Below are 26,970 nucleotides of genomic sequence, written 5' to 3'. Positions count from 1 at the left end.
AATCTACAAATTCAATGCAATTCCCATCAAGATACCACCATAATTCTTCACAGAACTGGAAAAAAACAATCTTAAAATTCATATGAAACCAAAAAAGAGCCCACATAGCCAAAGCAAGACTAAGGAAAAAGAACAAATCTGGAGGCATTACCTGACTTCAAACTGTACTATTAGGCCATAGTCACCAAAACAACATGGTACTCGTATAAAAATAGGCACACAGACCAATGGAACAGAATAGGGAACTCAGAAATAAAGCCAAATACTTACAGTCGACTGATCTTTGACAAAGCAAACAAAAACATAAAGTGGGGAAAGGACACCCTATTCAACAAATGGTGCTGGGATAACTGGCAAGCCACATGTAGAAGAATGAACCTGGATCCTCATCTCTCACCTTATACAAAAATCGACTCAAGATTGATCAAAGACTTAAATCTAAGAACTGAAACCATAAAAATTCTACAAGATAACATTAGAAAAACTCTTCTAAACATTGGGTTAGGCAAAGAATTCATGACAAGCAAATGCAACAAAGACAAAAATAAATAAATGGAACCTAATTAAACTGAAAAGCTTCTGTAGAGCAAAAGAAATCATCAGCAGAGTAAATAGAAAACCCACAGAGTGGGAGAAAATATTCACAAATTATGTATCTGACAAAGGACTAATATCCAGAATCTGTAAGAAACTCAAACAAATCAGCAAGAAAAAAACAAATAATCCCATTGAAAAGTGGGCAAAGGACATGGATAGACAATTCTCAAATAAGATATACAAACAGCTAACAAACATATGAAAAAAATGTTCAACACATCACTGATCATCAGAGAAATGCAAATTAAAACCACAATGAGATACCACTTTACTCCTGCAAAAATGGCCATAATTAAAAAGTCAAAAAACAATAGATGTTGGCATGGCTGTGTTGAAAAGAGAACACCTTCACAATGCTGGTGGGAATGTAAATTAGTACAACCACTATTGAAAACAATATGGAGATTCCTTAAAAAACTAAAAGCAAGACTACCATTTGATCCAGCAATGCCACTACTGGATATCTACCCAAAGGAAAATAAGTCATTATATGAAAAAAGAGACATGCACACACGTTTGTAACAGCACAATTTGCAATTGCAAAAATATGGAACCAGCCCAAATGCCCATCAACCAACTAGTGGATAAAGAAAATGTGAATCCTACTCAGTCATAAAAAGGAACAAAATAATAGCATTCACAGCAACCTGGATGGAGTTGGAGTCCATCATTCTAAGTGAAGTAACCTAGGAACAGAAAACCAAGCATTGTATATTCTCATGTATAAGTGGCAGCTAAGCTATGAGGATGCAAAGGCATAAGAATGAGATAAAGACTTCAGGGACTCTTTGGGGGAAAGTTGCAGGGTTGAGGGAATAAAAGACTACATTGTGGGTACAGAGTACACTGCTTGGCTGAGGACTGCACTAAAATCTCAGAAATCACCACTAAATAACTTATCCATGTAACCAAAAACCACCTGTGACCCAAACACTATTGAAATAAAATTTTAAAAATATAGACTAGATCAAGCAGAATAAATAATTTCAGAACTTCAGTACTCAAGAGACTAAGGCAGGAGGATCCATTGAGCCTCCCAGGAGTTCAAGGCTGCAGTGAGTTATGATCACTCCACTGCACTCTAGCCTGGGTGACAGAGTGAGACCCTGTCTCAAAACAAACAAACAATGACAATAAAATGGAGGAGGAATTTAAAAAAAAAAATGAAGAAAGCCTAACTGACATTTGGGACAGCATAAACTGGCCAAATATTTGAATTCTGGGTATTGTAGAGGGAGAAGCAATGGGTAAAGGAAAAGAAAATCTATTTAACAAAATAGTAGCTGAAAACTTCTCAAATCTTGCAAGAGATATACACATACAGATACAGGAAGCTCAAAATTCTGCAAATAGATTGAATCCCAAAAGGTCTTCACCAAGACACATTATACTCAAACTATCAAAAGGCAAAGAAAGATATTCTAAAAACAGGAGAAAGGTTTAAAGTCACATAGAAGGGAAGCTTCCTTCAGACTAACAGTGTATCTCTCAGCAGCATCATTAGAGGCCAGGAGAGAATGCAATGATATATTTAAAGTGTTGAAAGAAAAAAATCTGTCAGCCAAGAATATTATTCCCAGAAAAGCTATCCTCCAAAAATGAAAGAGAAATAAAGTCTTTCTCAGACAAGTAAGGAATTCAATATCACTAGACCAGCCCTCCAAAAAATGCTTAAGGAAGTTCTACATCTGGAAGCAAAAAGACAGTATCTACCATCATGTGAAAACACATAAAATTATAAAACTCACTGGAAGAACAGACACACAAATGAGAAAGAGAAAAAAACTCAAATGTTAGCACTATAGAAAACCACTAAACCACAATGATAAACAATGAGAGAAAGGAACAAAGGATATATAAAACAACCAGAACTCAACTAATAAAATGACAGGAATAAGCCCTCACATATCAATAATAATAACCTTGAGTGTAAACAGATTATCCACTTAAAAGACAAATAATAGCTTAATGGATAAAAAAGCATGGCCCAACTATATGCTGCCTACAAGAACCTCACTTCACTTGTAAAAACACATACAGACTAAAAGTGAAAGAATGGAAAAAGATATTCCACACAAATGGAAACCAAAAGTGAGCAGGAGTAGCTATACTTGTATGAGATCAAAGAGATTTTAAGTCAAGAATAGTAAAAAAGGACAAAGGAGATCATTACATAATGATAAAGGGATCAATTCAGAAAGAGGATATAATAATTCTAAATATATATATACCCAACACTAGAACATCCAGATTAAAGCAAATATTATCTAAAGAGAGAGACATCAACACAATAGTAGTGGAGGACTTCAACAGCCCACTCTCAACATAAAACAGATTACCTAGACAGAAATACAACAAAGAAACATTGAATTTAAACTGCACTTTAGACCAAATGGACTTATCAGACATAGACAGAACGTTTCACACAACTGCTACAGAATATACATTCTTTCATCAGCACATGAAACATTCTGACATACAGGGATAGGTATGTTAGACCACAAAACAAGTCTCAATACATTTTAAAAATTCAAAATCAGGCTGAGCACGGTGGCTCACACCTGTAATCCCAGCACATTGTGAGGCCGAGGTGGGCAGATCACTTGAGGCCAGGAGTTCAAGACCAGCCTGGCCAACATGATAAGACCCCGTCTCTACTAAGAATACAAAAATTAGTTGGGTGTGGTGGTGCACACCTGTAATCCCAGCTACTACTTGGGAGGCTGACACATGACAACTGCTTGAACCCAGGGGGAGGAGGCAGCAGTGAACCAAGATCACACATGCCACTGCACTCCAGCCAGGGCGACAGAACGAGACTGCCTAAAAAAAAAAAAAAAAAATTCAAAATCATATCAAGTATATTCTCAGACCACAATGGAAAGAAAAGTACAAATCAATAACAAAAGGAATTTTGGAAATTATACAAGTACATGGAAATTAAACAACATGCTCCTGAACAACTGTGTCAATAAAGAAACTAAGAAGAAAATTAAAATATTTCTTAGGCCAGGCACAGTGGCTCCTGTCTGTAATCACAGCACTTTGGGAGACTGAGGCAGGTGGATCATCTGAGGTCAGGAGTTCAAGACCAGCCTAATGAACAAGGTGAAACCCTGTCTCTTCTTAAAACACAAAATTAGCTAGGTGTGATGGCACATGCCTATAATCCCAGTTACTTGGGAGCCTGAGGCAGGAGAATCGCTTGAACCCAGGAGGCGGAGGGTGCAGTGAGCTGAGATCGCGCCATTGCACTCCAGCCTGAGTAACCAGAGAGAAACTCTGTCTCAAAAAAAAAAAAAAAAAAAAAATTAGCTGGGCACGGTGGCCTGCACCTATACTCCCAGCTACTTGAGAGGCTGAGGTGGGAGGATTGCTTGAGCCTGGGAGGTCAAGATTGCAGTGAGGCTATAATTGCACCACTATACTACAGCCTGCGTGACAGAGCAAGACTCCATCTCAATAAAATAAAAATAAAATAAAATAAAATTTACAGGAAACACAAATGGAATAGAAACATAGTATATAGTTTCCAAACTGAGAAAGAGAAAAATAAAAGGAAAAAGAAAATTCAATCAACACAATGGAAGGCAATAAAAGGAAAATGGTGAAAAAAAAAAAAAAAAAAGAAAAGAAAGAAAACAAAAACCAACAACAACAAAAACTTTGATACAGTATTTGGAAACTAAAAAATAGAGCTGAACTATGAAAGTTCTACATGTCAATGCTTGTGGTATTGAAAGGACACAAAGATAGATGTGTACCCGCCCCCTCTGCTACACCCTTTGTTCTGCTCTCTAATCTTTGCACATACCAGAGATTTCGTAAGTTCTGTGAGTACCTGGTTTTCTGCACGTACCAGAGATTTTGTAAGTTCTGAGGCAAGGTCACAAGACGTGTTTAAGTAAGATAAACTCCTGCTGCCATAAACCTGCTCTCCCGCCTCAAAGGTTGAACCGAAATATCAGAAATGGCGGGAACCAATCATAGTTAGTCAAATCACCTTGTTCAAACACTAGCCAATCATGTATCTGTTTTGTATAATAACTCTATGCCCACTTTTCTTAGACTATATAACACTGCTCGGAGCTCAGTGGGGGAGCTCTCCTGCCCATCTCGTTTCGCGAGCGAGGGAGAGTTCCAGGTTCGAACCTGTAATAAGGATCCTTGCTGCTTAGCTTTGACTCTGGACTCTGGTGGTCTTCTTCGGGGAATAAACGGTCTGGGCATAACAAATGGGGGCTCGTCCGGGATTTCCCCCAAGCCCACCAGACCCCGAAGTCAATGGATCTTAATCTGTAGGTAAGCCGGCTTTGTCACTGTCTCTGTCTTTGTCTCTGTCTGTCTCCCTGAAATTTCGCGAAATCCGTAATCTGTAATCTGTATTGGTCTGTTTTGTAAGTGGCACGGTCTTGGCGGACGTGCTAAAAGACAGCCACTCGGGACTGGTGGGAGACGTCCCCCAGTGCCCATCTGGGGGCCTCCATCCTTGGTTGCCCCGTCTGACTCAGGTCGGAAGTCCGACACGCGCTCGCGAAGGCTCATCGTTTCTCACTGTCTGTCCGTTATTGTTAAGTGTTAAGTGTAAGTCCAAAACGAAACATAAAACCTTTTCTTCCCCTTCCAGGACCAGACCTGTCGGATACTCCCCTCTGCTTCACACTCATTTTCGTCCCCTCCTTCTCTTTGTAGGAGCAGTCCAAGGATGGGCAACAACCAGAGCACGCCGCTCTCACTCCTTGTTACCAATTTTAAGGATGTGAAGGCTCGGGGGCGTAACTTAAGCATAGAACTAAAGAAGGGAAAGCTAGTTACTTTCTGCCGTTCGGAGTGGCCCTCTTTCGGCGTAGGGTGGCCCTCCGAAGGAACTTTCTGTCTCTCTATTATTACTAAGGTAAAAACTAAGATTTTCCTGCCAGGGCGGTCAGGACATCCTGATCAAATTCCTTATATTCTAGTGTGGCAGGATCTTGTGGAAAACCCACCGCCCTGGGTAACTCCATTCATCCCTGAGCCCTGCAAGGTCCTAGTAACGCGACCTACAAGACAAAGGACTCCCTCTGCTCCTTCGGCCCCTGTGCTGCCAGACAGCCAGGACCCCCTAACGTTAGAATCCACACTTCCCCCACCATATCCGCACCTTATCCCGCAGGACCCAGTCCCCCAGGGTGGTGCTTCCGTAGAGGGAAATCGAGAAGCGGAAGCAGCCGAGAGCGAAAGTAACCCGGGGGGGCCGGCCCGCCGAACGCGAGGCCACGTACTGCAGGACCAAGCTTCCTGACTCCCTGACTCCACCGTAGCCCTGCCTCTCAGAGAAATAGGATCGCTCGATGATACCGGGCTCTCCTGTCTCATGTATTGGCCTTTTTCCACCAGTGATTTATACAATTGGAAGTCCCAAAATGCTCGGTTCTCCGATAATCCCAAAGATCTAACCTCGTTGTTAGACAGTGTCATGTTTACTCACAGTCATGTTGATGACTGTCAACAGCTCCTCCGAATCCTGTTCACAACGGAGGAGCGGGAAAGAATCCAAGTTGAGGCCAGAAAGCTGGTTCCAGGAGATGACGGCCAGCCAACTGCAAATCCTGACCTCATTAATGCGGCTTTTCCTTTGACCCGGCCCAGATGGGACTACAACACGGCAGAAGGTAGGGGACGACTGCTCATTTATCGCCAGACTCTAATGGCGGGTCTCCGGGCTGCAGCTCTCAAGCCCACCAATTTGGCTAAAGTATATTCTGTGTTACAAGGTAAGACAGAAAGCCCCGCTGTGTATTTAGAGAGATTAATGGAAGCTTTCAGACAGTTTACCCCTATGGACCCGGAAGCACCGGAAAATCAGGCTGCGGTAGTAATGTCCTTTGTAAACCAGGCAGCACCAGATATTAAAAGAAAACTCCAGAAATTAGAAGGTTTAGAAGGAAAGCAGATTCAGGACCTCCTTCAGATGGCCCAGCGAGTTTATAATAATAGGGATACTCCAGAAGAAAAACAGTTCAAGGCAACCAAAGAAATGACCAAAGTCTTAGTAGCAGCTTTCCCCCAGGCAGGGAATGGCCAAAGCAGAAAGCAGAAAAAGCAAGGCTCTAGGCAAGGATTAGAAAAGGATCAGTGTGTTTATTGCAAGGAACGTGGTCACTGGATTAAAGACTGCCCAAAGAAACAGAGACCAGCTAACCCTACCTCCGTACTCGTTACCCAGGACTCTGACTGGGGGGACGGGGTTCGGACCCCCTCCCCAAACCCAGGGTAACTTTGCAAGTGGAGGGGTCCCCAGTTCGCTTCTTGGTCGATACTGGGGCGGAACGCTCAGTCCTAACCAAACCAATTGGAAAAATGTCTAAGAAAACATCCTGGGTGCACGGGGCCACAGGCATCAAAAAATACCCCTGGACAACCCAGAGGACTGTAGACTTAGGAACGGGAAAAGTCTCCCATTCCTTCCTAGTCATCCCAGAGAGCCCCTGCCCTCTACTAGGGAGGGACTTGCTGACAAAAATGGGGGCCCAAATCCACTTTGAGCCAGAAGGGCCCAAGATAACTGATTCCCAAAACAGGCCAATATCTATCCTGACTGTCACCTTAGAAGATGAGTACAGACTCCATCAAGAGCAAAAGCCCCCCGATCAGGAAATTGACTCTTGGCTCCAGCGTTTCCCTGAAGCATGGGCAGAAACTGGGGGCTTAGGGCTAGCTAAACATCGACCTGCCATATTTGTGGAAGTTAAGCCAGGGACGGACCCGGTTCGGGTTCGGCAATATCCTATGCCCCTGGAGGCAAGAGAAGGAATTACGCCCCATATCCACCGACTCCTAGACCAGGGAGTCCTACGGGCTTGCCACTCATCCTGGAATACTCCACTGTTACCTGTTCGTAAACCCAACAGTACGGACTACAGGCCAGTACAGGATTTAAGAGAAGTTAATAAAAGGGTCATGGACATACATCCCACTGTGCCCAATCCATACACCCTTCTGAGTGCTTTACATCCCGAAAAACAGTGGTATACCGTTCTTGATCTAAAAGATGCTTTCTTCAGCCTTCCTCTGGCTCCCAAAAGTCAAGGACTCTTTGCATTTCAATGGACAGATCCTGAGAGGGGCATCAACGGTCAGCTAACATGGACCAGGCTGCCACAAGGGTTCAAGAACTCGCCAACCCTGTTCGATGAAGCCCTTGATGAAGATCTGGGTGAGTACCGGCGGCAACACCCTGAAATAACTCTTTTGCAATATGTTGATGATCTCTTAATAGCAGCCAGATCCCCGGAAACTTGTGTTCAAGGGACTGAGGACCTCTCGAAGACTCTGGGGGAGCTAGGCTACCAAGCCTCAGCAACAAAGGCTCAGATCTGCAAGTCAGAGGTAACTTATCTGGGGTACCTATTAAAAGGGGGGCAACGCTGGCTAACCAAAGCCCGAAAGGAAACAATCCTACACATCCCTAGACCCCAGTCGACACGGCAAGTGAGAGAATTCCTGGGGTCAGCAGGGTTCTGTAGGTTATGGATACCCGGATTTGCTGAGTTAGCCAAGCCCCTATACCAGGCAACAAAGGAACGGCAGCCCTTCAATTGGACGGAAGAGGCTGAGCTGGCCTTTCAACAAATCAAAACTGCCTTGTTATCAGCCCCCGCGCTGGGGCTCCCTGATGTCTCCAAGCCCTTCCACTTATACGTGGATGAAAGTAAGGGTGTTGCAAAAGCCGTGTTAACACAGTACCTAGGCCCCTGGCAGAGGCCAGTTGCCTATTTGTCAAAAAAATTAGATTCAGTGGCTGCTGGCTGGCCACCCTGCCTGTGGATAATTGCGGCGACCGCCCTAATGGTCCGAGACGCTGATAAACTTATCATGGGGCAAGAGTTGCGCGTTATAACCCCGCATGCCATTGAAGGCGTCCTCCAGCAGCCGCCGGACCGATGGATGAGTAACGCCCGGCTCACCCACTATCAAGGACTGCTGTTAAACCCCCTCAGAATAACTTTTCTGCCCCCAACCTCTTTAAACCCTGCTTCACTGCTGCCAAATCCAGACTTGGATGCCCCGTTCCATGAGTGCACTGAGATACTGGCTCAGGTGCATGGGGTGCGGGAGGACCTGCAAGATTGTCCGCTCCCCGACACAGAACTCATCTGGTTCACTGATGGCAGCAGCTACGTCCACCAAGGCCAGCGGTATGCAGGAGCGGCTATAACGTCAGAGACTGAGGTAATCTGGGTGGAACCCTTGCCTCCAGGGACATCGGCCCAAAGAGCCGAACTGATACCACTCACACAGGCCCTCACCCTAGGGGCAGAGAAAAAACTAACAGTATACACGGATAGCCGCTATGCTTTCGCTACTGCGCACATACATGGGGCCATCTACAGAGAGAGGGGACTATTAACAGCCGAAGGCAAAGAAATAAAAAACAAGCAAGAGATCCTAGCTCTATTAACTGCTTTGTGGAAACCAAAGAAATTGGCTATCGTACATTGCCCTGGGCATCAGAAACCAACTACGCCAATTGCTCGAGGCAACTTCTTAGCCGACCAAACCTCAAGGAGCATAGCAAAAGCTCCCAGTCAGCTCCTCGCGCTCCAGCTCCCCGATCCTGGCCCGCGAAATTTGCCATGTTTTCCCGACTATACCGAACAGGATCGCGAATGGATGGACACGCTTCCCCTAAAACAGGTTAAAAATGGGTGGAGGACTGATATAAACGACCAAACCATCCTGCCAGAGAAATTAGGACGGCAGGTGTTGGAACACATCCACCGGACAACTCACCTGGGTGCCCGGCGAATGATAGACTTAATCAGGCACGCCAAGTTCAGAATCAGGCACATAGCTGAACTGGCCAGCGATGTCACAACAAATTGCAAAGCCTGCCAACTGAACAACGCTTGCCCCCAAACCCAGACCGCTGCAGGAATTAGGTGTAGAGGAACTAGGCCTGGTATCTATTGGGAAATAGACTTTACTGAGATAAAGCCTGGAAAATATGGGTATCAGTACTTACTTGTCTTTGTAGACACTTTTTCAGGGTGGACAGAAGCGTTCCCAACTAAGAGAGAAACTGCTCAGGTTGTAGCAAAGAAAATTTTGGAAGAAATCCTCCCCAGGTATGGCTTTCCCGTCCAAATAGGGTCAGACAATGGACCAGCCTTCGTTGCTAAGGTAAGTCAGGATTTGGCTTCCATTCTTGGGGCAAATTGGTAATTACATTGTGCTTATAGGCCCCAAAGCTCAGGACAGGTAGAAAGGATGAATCGGACTCTGAAGGAGACCTTAACTAAATTGACCATGGAGACTGGCGCTAATTGGGTAGTACTTCTCCCCTACGCTCTGTTCCGGGCCCGAAATACCCCTTACAGACTGGGCCTCACACCATATGAAATCATGTATGGCAGACCCCCACCCCTGGTCCCCAGTCTAAAAGATGACTTACTCAAACCTGAAACTGAAAATGTCTCTGAGCTCTTGTTCTCCTTACAAGCCTTACAGAAAATTCACCAGGAAATTTGGCCCAGACTACGAGAACTGTACGAGGCAGGACCTCCGCCGACGCCTCATCCATTCCAGCCGGGAGACTGGGTCCTAGTCAAGCGCCACCGGCAAGAAACTCTTCAACCCAGGTGGAAAGGACCACTGCAAGTACTCCTGACTACTCCCACCGCTCTCAAAGTAGAAGGCATCGCTTCGTGGATCCACTACACACACGTCAAACCAGCAGACCCAACATCAGACCTTCTCGAGCCGTCTGGAGCACCGGTTACATGGACTGTAGACAAAGCTAAGAACAATCCCTTAAAGCTAACCCTGCGCCGTCACCCACATAGCCGTAACCATGTCTAGCTTGCCTATGCTTTTATGCCTTATACATCTGACTCTCCTAACTGCTGCGCCGTCTAATCCCTATGTCTGGAGGTTCTGGCTCTATGAGAACAAAACTCACCCCGGGGAAACCCCCCAAGTGGGTAAACTGCTAGCTAGCGCAGACTGCCCCCCCTCCGGGTGTAATACTATAGTTTACCTCAATTTCACTAAGTTCCAGATTGCCCAACCAGCAATACCCATGATCTGTTTTGAATATGATCAGACTGAATATAATTGTAAAAATTATTGGTGGCACCAGAGTGCAGGTTGCCCATATAACTACTGTAAGATGCACTCTGTCCGATACTGGACAGAACAACAAGGGTGGTATTTTTACCAAACTGAGTCTCCAGTCACCTACACTTGGATAATTAGAGACCCATGGGACTCTCGGTGGACAACCCCACAACATGGGGGGAGTGTACTATTCATCAACTAGTACCTGGCCCAGTAGCCACTTATATCTGTGGCGAAGTCTAGTCCAGATTCAACCCTTAATCCATACACAGATCCACAGACAAGAAACCAAGCTATCACAGGACTTGCAGCCCTTCTCTTGGCTAACCCTACTACAGGAAGGGCTAACAGTCGCCAACCTCACCGGCTTAGGTGACCTGTCCTCTTGCTTTATGTGTGCAACCCTAGGAAGACCACCATTAACCGCTGTTCCCCTATCCTCCCCCTCCACAAACTATATGCCAGATTCTAATTCATCAACAGTTGCAATACCCGACGTAGCCCTGTACCATGACCCATACCAAGAAAAATACCCCTACTGTTATTCAGCATTTAGTAGCAGCCTCTGCAACCAGACGGCTACATACCCTAATAGCCCCATACGTGCTCCCCCTGGTGTGTTCTTCTGGTGTAATATGACTCTGTTAAAAACTCTGTCCAAAAGCATCTCTGACGGACAGTTGTGCATCCCTGTTACACTAGTCCCCCGACTGACCCTGCTAACCCCGGCAGAGTTCATAGGCTGGGCAGGGACTGCCCCAACTGAAACTGCGCGACATAGACGAGCAGTTTTTCTACCACTAATTGCCGGAATATCCTTAACCACCTCTGTCGTCGCAGCGGGGTTAGCAAGAGGGGCCCTACAACACTCCATGATAGAAAACGACAAGCTGTTACAACAGTTCTCTGTTGCTATGGAAGACTCCGCCTATTGCCTAGCCTCCCTTCAGCGGCAGCTCACCTCCCTAGCACAGGTCACCCTTCAAAACGGCAGAGCCTTAGACTTACTCACGGCTGAGAAAGGAGGTACCTGTATGTTCCTCAAAGAAGAATGCTGTTTCTATATAAATGAGTCAGGGTTAGTTGAGGAAAGAGTCCAACGCCTACACAAACTAAGCTTAGAAATGAAAAAGCAACAATTCACTACAGCCGCTAACAATTGGTGGAGCTCTTCAATGTTTTCCCTTCTGGCACCCCTTTTAGGCCCCCTAATGTCTTTACTACTTCTATTCACTATAGGCCCCTGTGTGGTAAATAAAATTTTACAATTTGTCAGAGAAAGGTTTGATACCATCCAACTAATGGTCCTCCGTAGCCATCACCAGCCTCTCCTGCACCCAGAAAGTGAGGCTACATTATAAGACTCTGGAAATCCAAGATTGGACATCCAGTTACTTATGAGAGGGGGAAATGAAAGGACACAAAGATAGATGCGTACCTGCCCCCCCGCTACACCCTTTGTTCCGCTCTCTAATCTTTGCACATACCAGAGATTTCGTAAGTTCTGTGAGTACCTGGTTTTCTGCACGTACCAGAGATTTTGTAAGTTCTGAGGCAAGGTCACAAGACGTGTTTAAGTAAGATAAACTCCTGCTGCCATAAACCTGCTCTCCCGCCTCAAAGGTTGAACCGAAATATCAGAAATGGCGGGAACCAATCATAGTTAGTCAAATCGCCTTGTTCAAACACTAGCCAATCATGTATCTGTTTTGTATAATAACTCTATGCCCACTTTTCTCAGACTATATAACACTGCTCGGAGCTCAGTGGGGGAGCTCTCCTGCCCGTCTCGTTTCGCGAGCGAGGGAGAGTTCCAGGTTCGAACCTGTAATAAAGATCCTTGCTGCTTAGCTTTGACTCTGGACTCTGGTGGTCTTCTTCGGGGAATAAACGGTCTGGGCATAACAGTATATAGCTAAATCAGGACTTAGAGATAAATGTGTAGCCTTAAATGAATTTATTAAAAAATAAGACAAAAAAATGAATTAAGTGCTCAATTCAATAAACTAAAAATAACAGGAACCCCACAAAAACAGGAAGATCATACTAAAGATCAGAAATCAAGGAACCAGAAAACAAACAAACAAAAAAATTAGAGAAAGGCCACAAAACTAAAAGCTGACTCTCTGAAAAGACTAATTAAAAAAACCAAACACACACACACACACACACACACACACACACACACAAACCTAGGCTGGTGCAGTAGCTCATGCCTGTAATCCTAGCACTTTGGGAGGCCAAGGAGGGAGAAGAACTTGAGCCCAGGAGTTCCAGACCAGCCTGGGTAACACAGTGGGACCCCATAGCTACAAAAAATTTTTTTAAACTAGCCAGGCATGGTGACACATGCCTGAAGTCCCAGCTACTCAGGAGGTTGAGGCTGGAAGATCACTTGAGCCCAAGAGATTGAGGTGGCAATGAGCCATGATCATACCACTGCACTTCAGCCTGGGTGGCTTCAGCCTGTCTCAAACAAAAAATGGAACCTAGAACAAGATGTCAAGAAAAAAACGAACAATCTAAGTTAGTCCCCCTGTAGAGGAATGGACAGTGGCATATTCATAAACTAGAATACTATATACAATAGCTAAATGAAAAGAGAGCTCTGTGTGTACACAATGTTGATGGAGAAAAAAGTTGCAGAATGATATGATCAGTATGATACAATTTATATAAAAACTTAAGTCCCATACATTGTTTATGGATATATATCTATAAATTAAGTATAAAAACATGAATAGCAAGGATTTACCCAGCTTGAGGATTCTGGTTATACTTCTGAGGTAAGAGGGAATGAAATGGAATAGTGGAAGAAGTGAAACACAAAGAAAGTTTCAACTATATCTGAACATTTTAGTTTCTAAAAAGGTCTGAAACAAGTATGACAAAATGTGATTAACACTTAAATACGGGTGGTGGGAACAGCGATGTTCATTATGCTGCATTCTTTATTTTCTATATGTTTGAAATATTTCAAAGAATAAAATAAATCACTCTGCCCTATGTATGCAGAATGAAATGGAAGAGAGCAAGAGTGAGACAAGAAGACCTTCTAAGAGAGCATTTGTAGAAATCCTGGCTAGAGTGATGGTAACCTAGAATAGAGATGGCAATAGCAAGATGAAGAGAAGTCAACGAATGTGAGATTATACGAAGAACAATTTATGAGACTTATTGATGGACTGGGTATGAGGAGCTTGACAGAAGAAGGAATCAAGGTTAACTTCAGCTAAAGCAACATGTAGGTATAGATGCCACTTATTCAAACAGGGAAAGCTGGGAAAGGAACCAGTTAGGGGGCATGAAAGAATCCTGTTTTATGTTCATCTTTTATTTCTCCTACTCAGACATAAGCTCTTTATGGGGAGAATCTGTCTGCTTTATCTTTGTATTCCCCAAAGTTCATAATGTAACTAAATTGAGTCAATGTTATACACACTGCCTAGTTTTGAAAAACTGACAACCCTCTTTAAGAGTGTCAGTTTTCAAAGAAATTTTGTATCACTTAATATCATAATAAAGGAAAAAAAAACTTTCAAGAAGTTCCCACAAAAGTTTTCCTATGCTGCTGATTCAGACTTTTAAGGCCCACAGAAATTTATGCTTTCCACTTTCTTACTAAGCCATTTTAATCAGTTTCATATGATTCTACCAGTTCGGTAGATTATAAGGTATACAATACTATAATGTATACTGAAGGGGTGGCCTGCCCCTCCACACCTGTGCGCATTTCTCATTAGGTGGAACAAGAGACTTGAGAAAAGAAATGAGACACAGAGACAAAGTATAGAGAAAGAAAAAGTGGGCCCAGGGGACCAGCGCTCGGCATACAGAGGACGGGTCTCTGAGTTCCCTCAGTATTTATTGATCATTATCTTTACCATCTTAGAAAAAGGGAAGTGGCGGGATAATAGGATCATCGTAGGGAGAAGGTCAGCAGTAAGACATATGAATAAAGATCTCTGTGACATGAATAAGTTTAAGGAAAAGTGCTGTGCCTTGATATGCATATGCAAACATCTCCATAAACCTTTTTAGTGCATAAAGAGCAGCATTGCCGCTAGCACGTCCCACCTTCAGCCCTAAGGCGGTTTTCTCCTTTCTCAGTAAATAGAACAGACAATCAGGTTTTACACCGAGATGTTTCATTGCCCAGGGACGGGCAGGAGACAGATGCTTTTCTCTATCTCAACTGCCAAGAGGCCTTCTTTCCTCTTATATTAATCCTCCTCAGCACAGACCCTTCATGTGTGTCAGGCTGGGGGACGATTAGGTCTTTCCCTTCCCACGAGGCCATATTTCAGACTATCACATGGGGAGAAACCTTGGACAATACCTAGCTTTCCTAGGCAGAGGTCCCTGCGACCTTCCGCAGTGTATGTGTCCTGGATACTTGAGATTAAGAGAATGGTGATGACTTTTAATCAGCAAGCTGCCTTCAGGCACTTGTTTAACAAAGCATATCCTGCACAGCCCAAAATCCGTTAAACCTTGAATCACCACAGCACATGTCTCTTGCAAAGACAGGGTTGGGTGTAGGGTCACAGATTAACAGCATCTCAAATACAGAACAAAATGGAGTCGCTTATGTCTACTTCTTTCTATATAGACACAGTAACAGTCTGATCTCTCTTTTCCCCACAGTATACTATTATAAATGGGATGCAATTTATAATAGCATTATTATTACACAGTATATCCTTATAAACTACTAGTTATGTATTGTTTTGATTATATAGTTTATACAGTCCCTTATGCGGTTTGGTTATACTACAACCTTGATAAGTAGGCAGGACATTCTGTAATATTTAGTGCAGAGCTGGAATTCACGCCAAAAGCATCAGACGGCAAATCTATAATTTGTCATTTTACTAATAATGAAACTGATGCTTGAAGAAGTCAGGTGACTTGGCCAAAGATATAAAGTTAATAACTGTAAGCTAATTTTGCTGTCCTTAAGGAACTGATGCTATTCTAAGCTTGTTAATGTTATGAAAATACATAATGAAAAAACTCAAAATCTATCCAAAAGATAGATTATAATTCTTTTGCTTACTTTTGAAGTCTGAATCATATGATACAGAAGATTCTTCCACTAGTACTACATAATCAGAACAGTGAAAGTAAAATCACATTTCAAAGGATAATTTAACTAAGTGTGTTTTCCCTAGGATAAAAAGGTAACTAAGTTTCTTTAGAGGGAAATTAACTGCATCTAAAAAGTAATACTTGAGTATATCATAATACCACAAGTTTCAATTACTGTTTTTATGTTATTCAAAACCAAAACAAGTATATGTCAACCACTGCATATTGGCAACTACCCCTTTTTAGTGAACCATGGAAATTGATAAGTGTTAGGTCCTAGGTCAATTTTTAATGTCAAACACAGTAAGTGATGTGATTTTAATCAACTTCAGAGTAGCTTTATGCTTATACTTCCCCCCACCCTCGGTTTATCCCATTAGCTTAAGATATTTGGGAAAGGTGAAGGAACATATTAAAGAGTAATTCAGAATTCAACAAAGTACTCAAAGCTTTAAGTATAAATATCCCATATAAATAAATCGGGGATTTAACTGTTTTATCCTAACAGTTTAGAAATGGCATTTTTGAGTGCCAAAGGGAAATTCCAAAAGGACTCTTAGAAAAACTGTAATAAATTTTTAAATGTGAGAACACAGTCATTTGAAAATATACATAATCTACATTTTTAGCAATGCTAGTTCTGTTGCTGGATTTACATAAATTTGTTTGTGTCAAGTTTCTTTCTCCCTGTTGTATGGGATACATCTAAATGGAAACAAAACTGAGTTCAAAGGCATAATGAGTATACTTATCTCTTCTTAAATTCAATATATTTTTATTTGATTTTAGAAATAATGAGAAACCAATGATGGTGACTGCACCAGGTGTGACACTATGAGAGAATGCCTTAATAGTATAGCTTTGGCTGTAATGCAAAGATTGGAAAGTACAATTACAGAAATAGGAGGGTATTAGAAGTTAGAGATGGGTATGTGTTATAATAGTCTGCATCAGGTGAGAACTTTATAAAAGCTAAGATTCCGGGGTAACACCCCTGGAATTCTGAGTCAACAGGTATAAAGCTAGTCCTCTTAATTCTAGTTGAAATGCTAAACATCAATAACTTGTAGGAAGTTAAAGCATCAAAGGGAGAATATCCTTGATGTTGATCCTTTTAGAAGAGTATCAGAAACCCATAAAAATTATAAGCAGATGCTTCATTTTTACCACAAATGGATACCGACTCACCTGGATCGGTGTCATATTTTAGGTCCAGTGGATGTACAACAGGGTGGTACTGCTTCTAAACATAACATAAATTAAAACAGATTTAATCACTTAATGCTTCATATAAACATCTCTTTCAGCTAATATGGCAAATATACTAGAATAAATAGTACCATTCTTTTGAGGAAAAAAATTAAATCCTACTGTCTGCAGGGAAGAGAAGCGGAGAAGGTAAAACCAGTCAAACTAAGTCTGAATTATGTCTTTTACAGTACTGCCACCTACTGCATACACTGAGAAGTGGTACCATAAAAAAGTATCAGAAGAAGCAATCAAGCAAATTAAAAGCACAGAGACTGAATGTTATGTTTAAAGTACAGGGTAGTCTCCAATTGTGAACTGACTATGTTTCAAAAGTTCATTCAGGACAAGCGTTTGGAACTCAAAATGCATTATTTCCATGAAAACTTGGTTCTAAAAGGTGGCGAGGCTACATTACCACCACACTAAGCCTATATATCCTGTGACACACTGAAATTATAGTAGCAGAATTACTGGCACAGAATCTACAATTCAGGCAAAAAGAAAGAGGAAAATGCTCTTCCTTATTCTTGTCCAAAGCCAGCAGAAGCCAAAAAGGTTAAAAGAAAGAAAACAAGAAGAAAAAAAAGGTCTTCTGCCAGCTGTGGTGACTCACACTTGTAATCGCAGCACTTTGGGAGGCCCACGCAGGAGAATGTCTTGAGCTCAGGAGTCTGAGACCAGTATGGGCAACAAGGAGGGAAGAAGGGAGGAAAGACACAGGACATGGCAGGGCAGGAAAAAATTTTAAAAAGGTCTTTGGTATCCTCACCTCATCCATTTTGCACTACTTTTTAAACTACCATAGCAGTACCTCACCTAGGCCAACCGTCTTTCTTTTCTGCAATATGGATGACTAGCTTTGGGGGCTTGGGGGCAGTGGGGCAGTAACAAGCGAGACACTGAAAAATACACTTTGAATGTTTTTCCTGAAAAAAACTTCCAAGTAGGAGGGGTGGGGGAAGTGATGGAATGGGGTATTTGAGAACTGCTATAAAAAAAAGTTAAAAATTCTGCTCATGAATATTGTTTTTCACAGAATAACTAATATGTTTTAGATACAATATTAAACCAGGCATATAATGCCCTGAAACAATCCTGAAACCGAGGCAACTAGAAGATTTATATGTGAATGTTTATGTACTAATTTCAAAAACTAAAGGCAATAGTATAGCATAATCTAAACACAACATGTACCTCACTGGAGGGACAATGCTATTCCCAGCAAACCTCCCTTCCCTACCAAGGGAAGATTTGGGTCCAATTTTCATGTGGATTTCCTATTTCCTACTGATTATTTTACCAGATTTCCTAACAAATCTGAAAAGATGAGGGTGTGATATGGTTGGTCACTGGTATCTACAGTAATTATAAGAAGGAAGTCTATGACTCTGCTTGTCTAAAAAGCTCATGCCGAAGGAGCTGAATTCCTGGTCTTGTGACCCAGATGGTTATGATTTTTGCAGCAAAACAAATTACGCCCAATTCATAAAGCAAATTTCAGTGTTATGAACAGGTACTAAAACAATCTCATCATCAATTTAACTAAAGGGCCTTCCAAAATATACAAACATATAAATATATGCCAAAAACAAACGACAAACAAAGAAAAGTGTTGAAAGAAAAGCTTCTTTTTCCATCCTGGTCTCAGAATCATAAAGTCATTGTCAGTCTTCCATCGCCAATTTCAATTTTAACCACTCACTATATCTTTCATTTTTTTCAGTTTTGAACCAGTGTGTTCAAAACACAGTATAGTATGACTATACTATGTCATAGTATAATTTAGAAAAGGAAAGTCTTATAAGAGACAAACAATACTAATTGAGGCAGGAAAGAAAAAGGCAACAAAATGTCACTTATCTCCACGTAGAGCCTTATATTTTAATGTTTTTATTGTGGTAAAATATACGATAACATTTTAAAGGCAAATCATCTTACCAGAATTTCTTGTTTTGCTTTTATGGTTTTGATGACACATTCCAGGATCTTTCTGGGATACTGCTTACGTTTTGTGGCTATATCTACTATGATTTCATCAAACTGATCTTCAAGTACTTTGATGTCAGAATCTATTTAAGAAAAAAAAATATATATAAAAAGTTCCCTAAAACTCATGGTTTATATTCTGTATGGAAATGTGCTATAAACTAAATTTAGAAAACACAAAATAATAAAGGAAAACAAATATGGCAAGTTAATGAATGCCCCCACTTCGGTGATTAATTTATTTATGCATTGAACAATCAATTATTGAACATCTATAAGAAGCTAGGCCTAAACAAGAGAAATACAAAGATGAGCACAACATGATTCCTACTCTCTAAGAGTTCACAGTTTGCTGAAAGAAACAGGTAATTGCAAAGCAAACTGATAAAAGCAATAGAAGTATGAACAAAATGCCATCAGGACACAGAACAACGGAAAACTGACTGGGAAAGGTAAGACTTTAAAGAAGTAACATTTGAGCTTGAAATAGAAGTGTAAGTCCAATGGATAAAAAGTGGTAGGGGGAAAAAAGGAATAAAGAGAAGCATTTTAGGCAGTGGAAACAGTATTTGCAAGATCCTAATCTTTGGAGACCTGAGAAAAGTTCTAAATGGCTACAGAATAAAGGAAAGGAAAAATGGATGATAAAATATATAAGAACCAGGCTGTAAAGGGTATTTAATATCAGGGATGCTAAGAAGTTTTGACTTATCATGTACTGATCCAAAGCTATGACAGTAGCAGTGAGTGGAGTAACTAGATCTGAAATAGGACTCAACTGGATTGATGATAGGAAAAACTGAAAGATACAGTGAGTTTAGAGTTTCTTTCATTTAGCTAACTCTACTTTCTCATATGCTTTTTCATGTTTTAAAACAGTGATTCTCAAACGTTAGAAGAAACACCTAACGAGTATGTTAGGAGTACAGATTTCTTTTTTTTCTATATACTTTAAGTTCTAGGGTACATGTGCACAACGTGCAGGTTTGTTACATATGTATACATGTGCCATGTTGGTGTGCTGTACCCATTAACTCGTCATTTACATTAGGTATATCTCCTAGTGCTATCCCTCCCCCCTCCCCCTACCCCACGACAGGCCCCAGTGTGTGATGTTCCCCACCCTGTGTCCAAGTGTTCTCATTGTTCAATTCCCATCTATGAGTGAGAACATGCAGTGTTTGGTTTTCAGCAGTACAGAATTTTGATTCAGTAAGTCTGAGATGGGGCCCAGAAACGAAGCACCCTAGACGAAAGGAATGTAGGTGAGCCATCTAACTTTATTTTGAAAATAATTTTAAACAGTAAAAATATTAAGTAATTACAAATACTAAAGAGCTAAGTTTTCAGGTTAAATGGTCCTCATATTGCCCTTTTGTGTCAAAGTCTATGCTAGAAATGGACTTATTTATTTTATTGATCACAAGCTTTATTAGGAAGAAATCTAACATCTGAAAGGTAATTTTTTGAAACATTTTGAGAAACTGCTGATATGTTTTGGTATATACATATCAGATAAAGATAATCAAGTATATCAGGTATAGTCTTTCATTCATGTAACAAATATTAACTGAATCCCACTAAATTAGTTCGAGGGTACCCTTTTTTTCCTTTTTCTTTCTCTTTCCTTCCTTCCTTCTTTCTTTCCCTTTCCTTCCCATTCATTCTCCCTCCCTTCTTCCCTTCCTTTCCTTCTTTTCTTTCCTAGATAGACACACAGATTGATTTTCAATAGCTTTTGGGGTACAAGTGGTATTTGGTTACATGAATGAATAGTACAGTGGGGAAGTCTGAGACTTTAGTGCACTCATCACCCAGTAGTATACATTGTGAAAGTACCCTTCTTTTGAGGACAAGAAATAACAGTTATCTCTTACTTTGAATAATTATTTATATAAGCAGCCCTCCCTAAATTTTCATTTATCCATTGAAAAAGTTAAATAATTAGCCTGAAGAAAAGAATGTACTATTTCACAATTAGTACCAAAAAAAAAAAAAAAAGTCTCCAGGAAAATCCTTTCTTAGCACCACCCAATGATAAAGCTACAACTAAAATGCATAACAAAATTTGAACAGGAGCCAGGCGAAGACCCGTAATCCCGACACTTTGGGAGGCCAAGACAGGCAGATCACCTGAGGTTGAAAGTTCGAGACCAGCCTGGCCAACATGGTAAAACCCTATCTCTGTTAAAAATACAAAAATGAGCTGGGCGTGGTGGCAAGCACCTATGATTCCAGCTACTTGGGAGGCTGAGGGATAAGAATCTCTTGAACCTAGAAGGTGGAGGTCGCAGTGAGCTGAGATCGTGCCACTGCACTCTAGCCTGGGTAAGAGTGAGACTCTATCTAAAAAGAAAAGAAAAATTGAACAGGAAAGAATTATTCATTAATTTAATATATTTCATAGGTGCCTACTATAAGCCAAGAGTTGAGAACAAGATCAGGCGCAGTGCCTCACATCTGTAATACCAGCACTTTAGGAGGTTGAAGCTAAGAGTTTAAGACCAGCCTGGGCAGCATGATGAAACCCTGTCCTCTACCAAAAATACAAAAAGTTAGCTAGGCAAGGTGGTGCATGCCTGTAATCCCAGCAACTCGGGAGGCTGAGGCACAAGAATCACTTTAACCTGGGAGACAGAGGTTGCAGTGAGCCAAGACTGTGAAATTGCACTCCAGCCTGGATGACAATGAGACTTCATCTCAAAAAAAAAAAAAAATTGTTTTTTTAAGGAGCCTTCTACAAAGATGTAACCACATCCTTTACATGGTACTTGTATAACTTAACTTCACACTTTCAAGGGTATTTCACTATTCACTCTAGAGATCACTTACAAAAATACAATTTGCTTTGTAAGTAATTACAGAAATTCCCTGGGCCTCTTTTGTCATCTGGAGATAGCTCTACGGTATTTTCCAATAAACTATTGACAAAGATGATTACTGAAGTCATAATCTCAGTTCTTTTTTTTATTTTTGTTTTCCAGCCCAGAGGTCTTTTATTTATTTATTTTTTTTTAACACCTATTATGCCATGAATTCATAGGGAATAGGTTCCAGCAGCTCAGGCTCCTTCCCATTGGTTCTCACAAAGTGTGCTTCTCTGGGTGGAGCAGGCTGGCGCTTCAGTTGAACCCAGGTACCTTTCTCTTTGGCTTCTTTCTTTTTCTGATCATTTTCCTTCACGCGTTTCAGGAAGCTACATCAGCTCTTAGAGTGCTTAATATGCTCAATACGCACATTAATTCTCTTGACAAGAATCTTGCCCTTAACTTGTTTGTTTACAACAATGCCAACAGCATGCTGGGGAACATTGTAGACTCTTCCAGTTTCGCCATGGTAACACTTGTGGGGCATTCCTTTTTGAACAGTATCCATTCCCTTGATGCTACGATATCACCTTTCTTATAGATTCCCATACACGTGGCCAAAGGAACAACTCCATGTTTTCTAAAAGGCTTAGAGAACATATATCGGGTGCCTCTCCTCTTTCCCTTTGTGTTCATCATTTTGGCGAATTATTGGAAGATGGCAGTTCCGGCCGAAAGATAATCTCAGTTCTTTATTATTCCCCTAGTAAAGAACTTCTTGAAAATAAATAACACTAAATATGGAGATTAAAAAACAGCATTCAAAACAAAATTAGCTGCAAAAATAACCCAGAAATTAGTAATAGAAGGAAAAAGTCACATACCCATAAAACAATTATCTGAAGCTTCCTGCCATGCTTGTCCATTAATGCTGATATTCTCTTGCACAGCTGATTCAAAAGTCTGCAATAAATTCACAGTAGTCAAGTCACTAAAAATAATTTTAAATACTAAATTCAAACATTTTGGCAAAATAACACTTCCAGATTTGTGACAGAGGAAATAAAGAAAAGTAGCAGAATAGCTAATTAGTATATTTATTCTTTTCAATGAAGATTCCAGTTCAATCATTGATTCCACCTGCACTTTTGGTCTCAAAGCCATTATGCTACCCAAGAGAAAATCTGATACAAAAATTTGGAATATTCTTATAAACAAAAAAAAAGTTCCTAGAATGAAAAAAAAGCTAACAAATTTAGGCTCAGTTGAATCTCGGGAGTATAAGTACTACATATGCTGCTGAATGACTGTTGATGTTAACAAGAGGAAAAATATACATGCTTAAAAATAAAATTAATTTATATTTTATAAAGGGCTATATTTTGGAGAGATGAACACTTATGTAGGGATGAAATGACATGAGATCTAAGATTTGCTTTAAAATAGCAAATGTAGGCCAGGTGCAGTGGCTCACGCCTATAATCCCATCACTTTGGGAGGCCAAGGCAAGAGAATTGCTTGAGGCCAGTTCCAGACCAGCCTAGGCAACACTGTGAGACACCCTTCTCTACCAAAAATTTTAAAAATTAGCCAGGCACAGGTGCACAGGCCTGTAGTCCCGGCTACTTGAAAAGCTGAGGCTAGAGGATTACTTGAGCCCAAAAGTTTGAGGTTACGGTGAGCTATGATTGCCACTGCACTCCAGCCTGGGAGACAGAGGGAGAAGCAACTGTAACAAACTTTTGACAACTGTTGAGTTTGGTGGTGGATATATGGGTGTTCACTGTACTAAACTAATTTTTTATAAGGTTGAAAATGTTCACAATACATTAAAAGATAAAGAACTAAAAAACAAAAACAAACAAAAAATAGACAAATTGGCCTTCATCAAAATTTTTTTTAAATAATGAAGGACTAAAGGAATTTGGCAGTACACATTTCCTATTAGCCAATAATTTCAATTCTAGCAATGTATCCTAAAAGACTACTCTCATAAAAACACAAAGAGAATGTGCTAGAAATGTTCATTTCAGCACTGTTTGAAATTTTTTTAATTGTGGGAAAAAACCTAAATTCAAAATTAGACAAGTTAAATAGACAATATTCATACCACACAGTACCTAAAAAGAATGAAGACAATCTCTACATAACACTAACAAGTTATAGTCAGACACGTTTGGTTTCAAAAAAGGCGGGTCAATAACAGTTCATCAGCACAACACTATTAATGGAGACAAACATAAACAGAGAGAAAGAAGTAAAGCCACAGAAAGGGGGTATAGAAAGTTTTCTCTCCCCAGGTACTCTCCAAAATAGTACATTATGTCCTAGAAGGAAGAGGGCTGGGGAAGGGGAACTCAAAGAAGAATTTTGCTTTATGCTATTGTTTGAATTTTTTATGAGCATATATTTTGTACCCTCTGTATAATTAAAAATAACATAAACCAAATGACTGATAATTATAAGTTAAAGTACATATTCTACATTTCAAAGATTTCATAAAGTGAATTCCTTATTTTATGGTTTTGTTTTTTGTTTTTTTTTGAGATGGAGTTTCACTCTTGTCAAGCAAAGTAGGCTGGAGTGCAATGGCACAATCTTGGCTCACTGTAACCTCTGTCTCCCAGGTTCAAGCGATTCTCCTGCCTCAGTCTCCGGAATAGCTGGGATTACAGGCAAGCGCCATCACATCCGGCTAATTTTTGTATTTTTAGTACAGACAGGGTTTCACCATGTTGGCCAGGCTGGTCTCGAACTCATGACCTCAGGTGATCCACCCGCCTCAGCCTTAAAAGCGCTGGGATTACAGGTGTAAGCCACCATGCCCGGCCTATGTATGTTTTAGAAGTACTTTCAAGAATTGCTGAGAAAACATATTGTCTTTGTAATATTCATTGCAGACTGCTACCAATACTGTTTTTAAAGAAAATCTGCTACTTAATATGCAGTTTTAAACAGAGATACAACATAAAACTTCTGCTTTATTTAAAATAAAACACAAGTGAATTCCTGTGGTAGTCTAAGCCCTGGAAACTTAATCTTATAATTCACTTTATCATCCCACTAAATAGGATATAATAGGTTAAGCCAAGTTCCTCTTTTTCTGTAAGATACCTAAATGTTTTAAATACCTTAGCACTTCCTAGAATCAGACAAATTCTAAGATCATTATACAACAAAAGTCTTCTCCCAAAAAAAGATGTCCTGAGATATATCCCTATTCTTGCCTTGCTTGCAAGGAGGGAATGACATGAGTCACTATATACAAAACTACATACAGAGTCACAACCCAGGAAGTATTTCTTCATTCTTCCACTTAACCTTTTTTTTTTTTTTTAAAGTGTTTCTTCATTCTTCCACTTAGCCTTTTGTTTTGTTTTGTTTTTTGTTTTAGAGACGGAGTCTTGCTATATTGCCCAGGGTGGAGTGTGGTGGCACGATCTGGCTCACTGCAAGCTCCGCCTCCCTGGTTCACACCATTCTCTTGCCTCAGCCTCCTGAGTAGCTGGGACTACAGGTGCTTGCCACCATGCCCGGCTAATTTTTTATTATTATTATTATTTTTTAGTAAAGATGGGGTTTCACCGTGTTAGCCAGGATGGTCTCGATCTCCTGACCTTGTGATCCGCCTGCTTCGGCCTCCCAAAGTCCTGGGATTACAGGCGTGAGCCACCGCCCGACCCCTTTTGCCTGTTTTAGAGTGAAAACATTTTCTTTACAAGACTAAAATACATTTTAAAAAATTGTGTTGGTTGAAAACTTTACTATCTACGATCACATATTTGCCCTTATACTGCATTTCCCCAGCCTTTCTTAAATATTTTTGCAAAGCCCTGAAGGTGGTAGTTTTTTGGGAAGACAAGAAAGAAAGGGATTGTGTGCTTCCTTATAACAGGCATCAATCTACTTATAGGTAGGGGAAAAAAATTAAAAGCTCATAATACAACACATTTGTGAGTTATGAAAGACCACAGCACAAACATTAAAAATAAAGGTTAATAGGCCTGGCGAGGTGGCTCACGCCTGTAATCCCAGCACTTTGGGAGGCCAAGGCGGGCGGATCACAAGGTCAGGAGATCGAGACCATGCTGGCTAACACAGTGAAACTCTGTCTCTACTAAAAATACAAAAAATTAGCCGGGCGTGATGGTGGGAGCCTGTAGTCCCAGCTACTCGGGAGGCTGAGGCTGGAGACCGGTGTGAACCCGGGAGGTGGAGCTTGCAGTGAGCCGACATCCAGCCTGGGCGACTGAGCAAGACTCCGTCTCAATCAATCAATCAATCAATCAGGCAAAAGGAAAGACCAAATGCTGGTTGGGTGAATGGCTGACTTCCAGAATTACCCTTTCCAGGAGAATTCCTCATTGTCTAGGGCTGCATTGTCCAACAGGTGAGCCACCAGCCACTTTGTAGTTACTGAGCACTTAAATGTAGCTAGTTCAAAAGATGTGCCATAAATGCAAGACAACAGATTTGAAAAAGCTTAGTACGAACAAAATAATGTAAAATATCTCATTCATTTGATATTATTACATGTTAAAATATCTTGGATTTATTGGGTTAAACAAAATGTTTTATATCCATTAATTTCACCTATTTCTTACTTTTAGTTTAAAACTACATAAGGATTAGCTTGCCTTGTATTTTCACTGTACAGCGCTGGTCTAAGTAATTAATAAGACCCAGCTGATATTAGCATAGATTTCTTTCTCCCCTCGCATTTCTCCGACTGGTTCTACAGTAGTCTGGGGCACCGTTAATTCTGCCAAGGCCTGGCGTGGGATCTTTCTGAATCCTAAGATCCTGGGTGTTGGGTAAGGGGGTGATAAGTAAAGAAGTGGCTAACTGGTCCCGTACCCACTGCGCATCTCGCAGCGCGGGCTCCCGAATCTCCTCCGGCAGAGCGTCCCCGAGCTTTTGCACAAAGCGGCCGCACAGTTGTAGCATTTCGGTCACAGCCCGCTTCGAGGTGCAGCGCACCCGAAAGTCCTCTCGGGGAGTGGCGGAGACCAAGGCCTGACTCTCTGTCCCCGTCGCTAGCTCCTTGTCCCATGGGGGGTCAAGGACCACCAACTCAGAAGACCCCGCCATTTTTCGTCTGAACGAGGGGCGGGGCATTCTGGGAGCGGAAAAGTGGGTT

At 41.2% G+C, this 26,970-nt stretch overlaps 1 protein-coding gene and 1 pseudogene across 3 annotated transcripts in view; both read right to left on the bottom strand.

The window, feature by feature from the left end:
- Positions 1 to 26,969, bottom strand: part of NSL1 (NSL1 component of MIS12 kinetochore complex) — a 51,099-nt gene extending 24,130 nt beyond the window's left edge. Inside the window, exons 1-4 of one of the 3 annotated variants that reach the window (XM_009199029.3) lie at positions 26,688 to 26,969; positions 22,715 to 22,793; positions 18,976 to 19,106; positions 16,971 to 17,029 (exon numbers count right to left, since the gene is read on the bottom strand). In XM_009199029.3, coding sequence (XP_009197293.1) covers positions 16,971 to 17,029; positions 18,976 to 19,106; positions 22,715 to 22,793; positions 26,688 to 26,948 — 530 coding nt within the window. In that variant the 5' untranslated portion in view covers positions 26,949 to 26,969. The remainder of the gene's footprint in view (positions 1 to 16,970; positions 17,030 to 18,975; positions 19,107 to 22,714; positions 22,794 to 26,687) is intronic. The other 2 variants (XM_031655794.1, XM_003918793.5) reach the window with 2 other exon arrangements.
- Positions 21,656 to 22,708, bottom strand: LOC108584047 (annotated as a pseudogene).
- Position 26,970: the final 1 nt, after the last annotated feature.

The sequence above is a fragment of the Papio anubis genome, chromosome 1, assembly GCF_008728515.1.
Source record: "Papio anubis isolate 15944 chromosome 1, Panubis1.0, whole genome shotgun sequence".
NCBI lineage: Eukaryota > Metazoa > Chordata > Mammalia > Primates > Cercopithecidae > Papio > Papio anubis.
The sequence above is the reverse complement of the archived record's forward strand: the minus strand, read 5'-3'. Positions and strand labels throughout refer to the sequence as shown.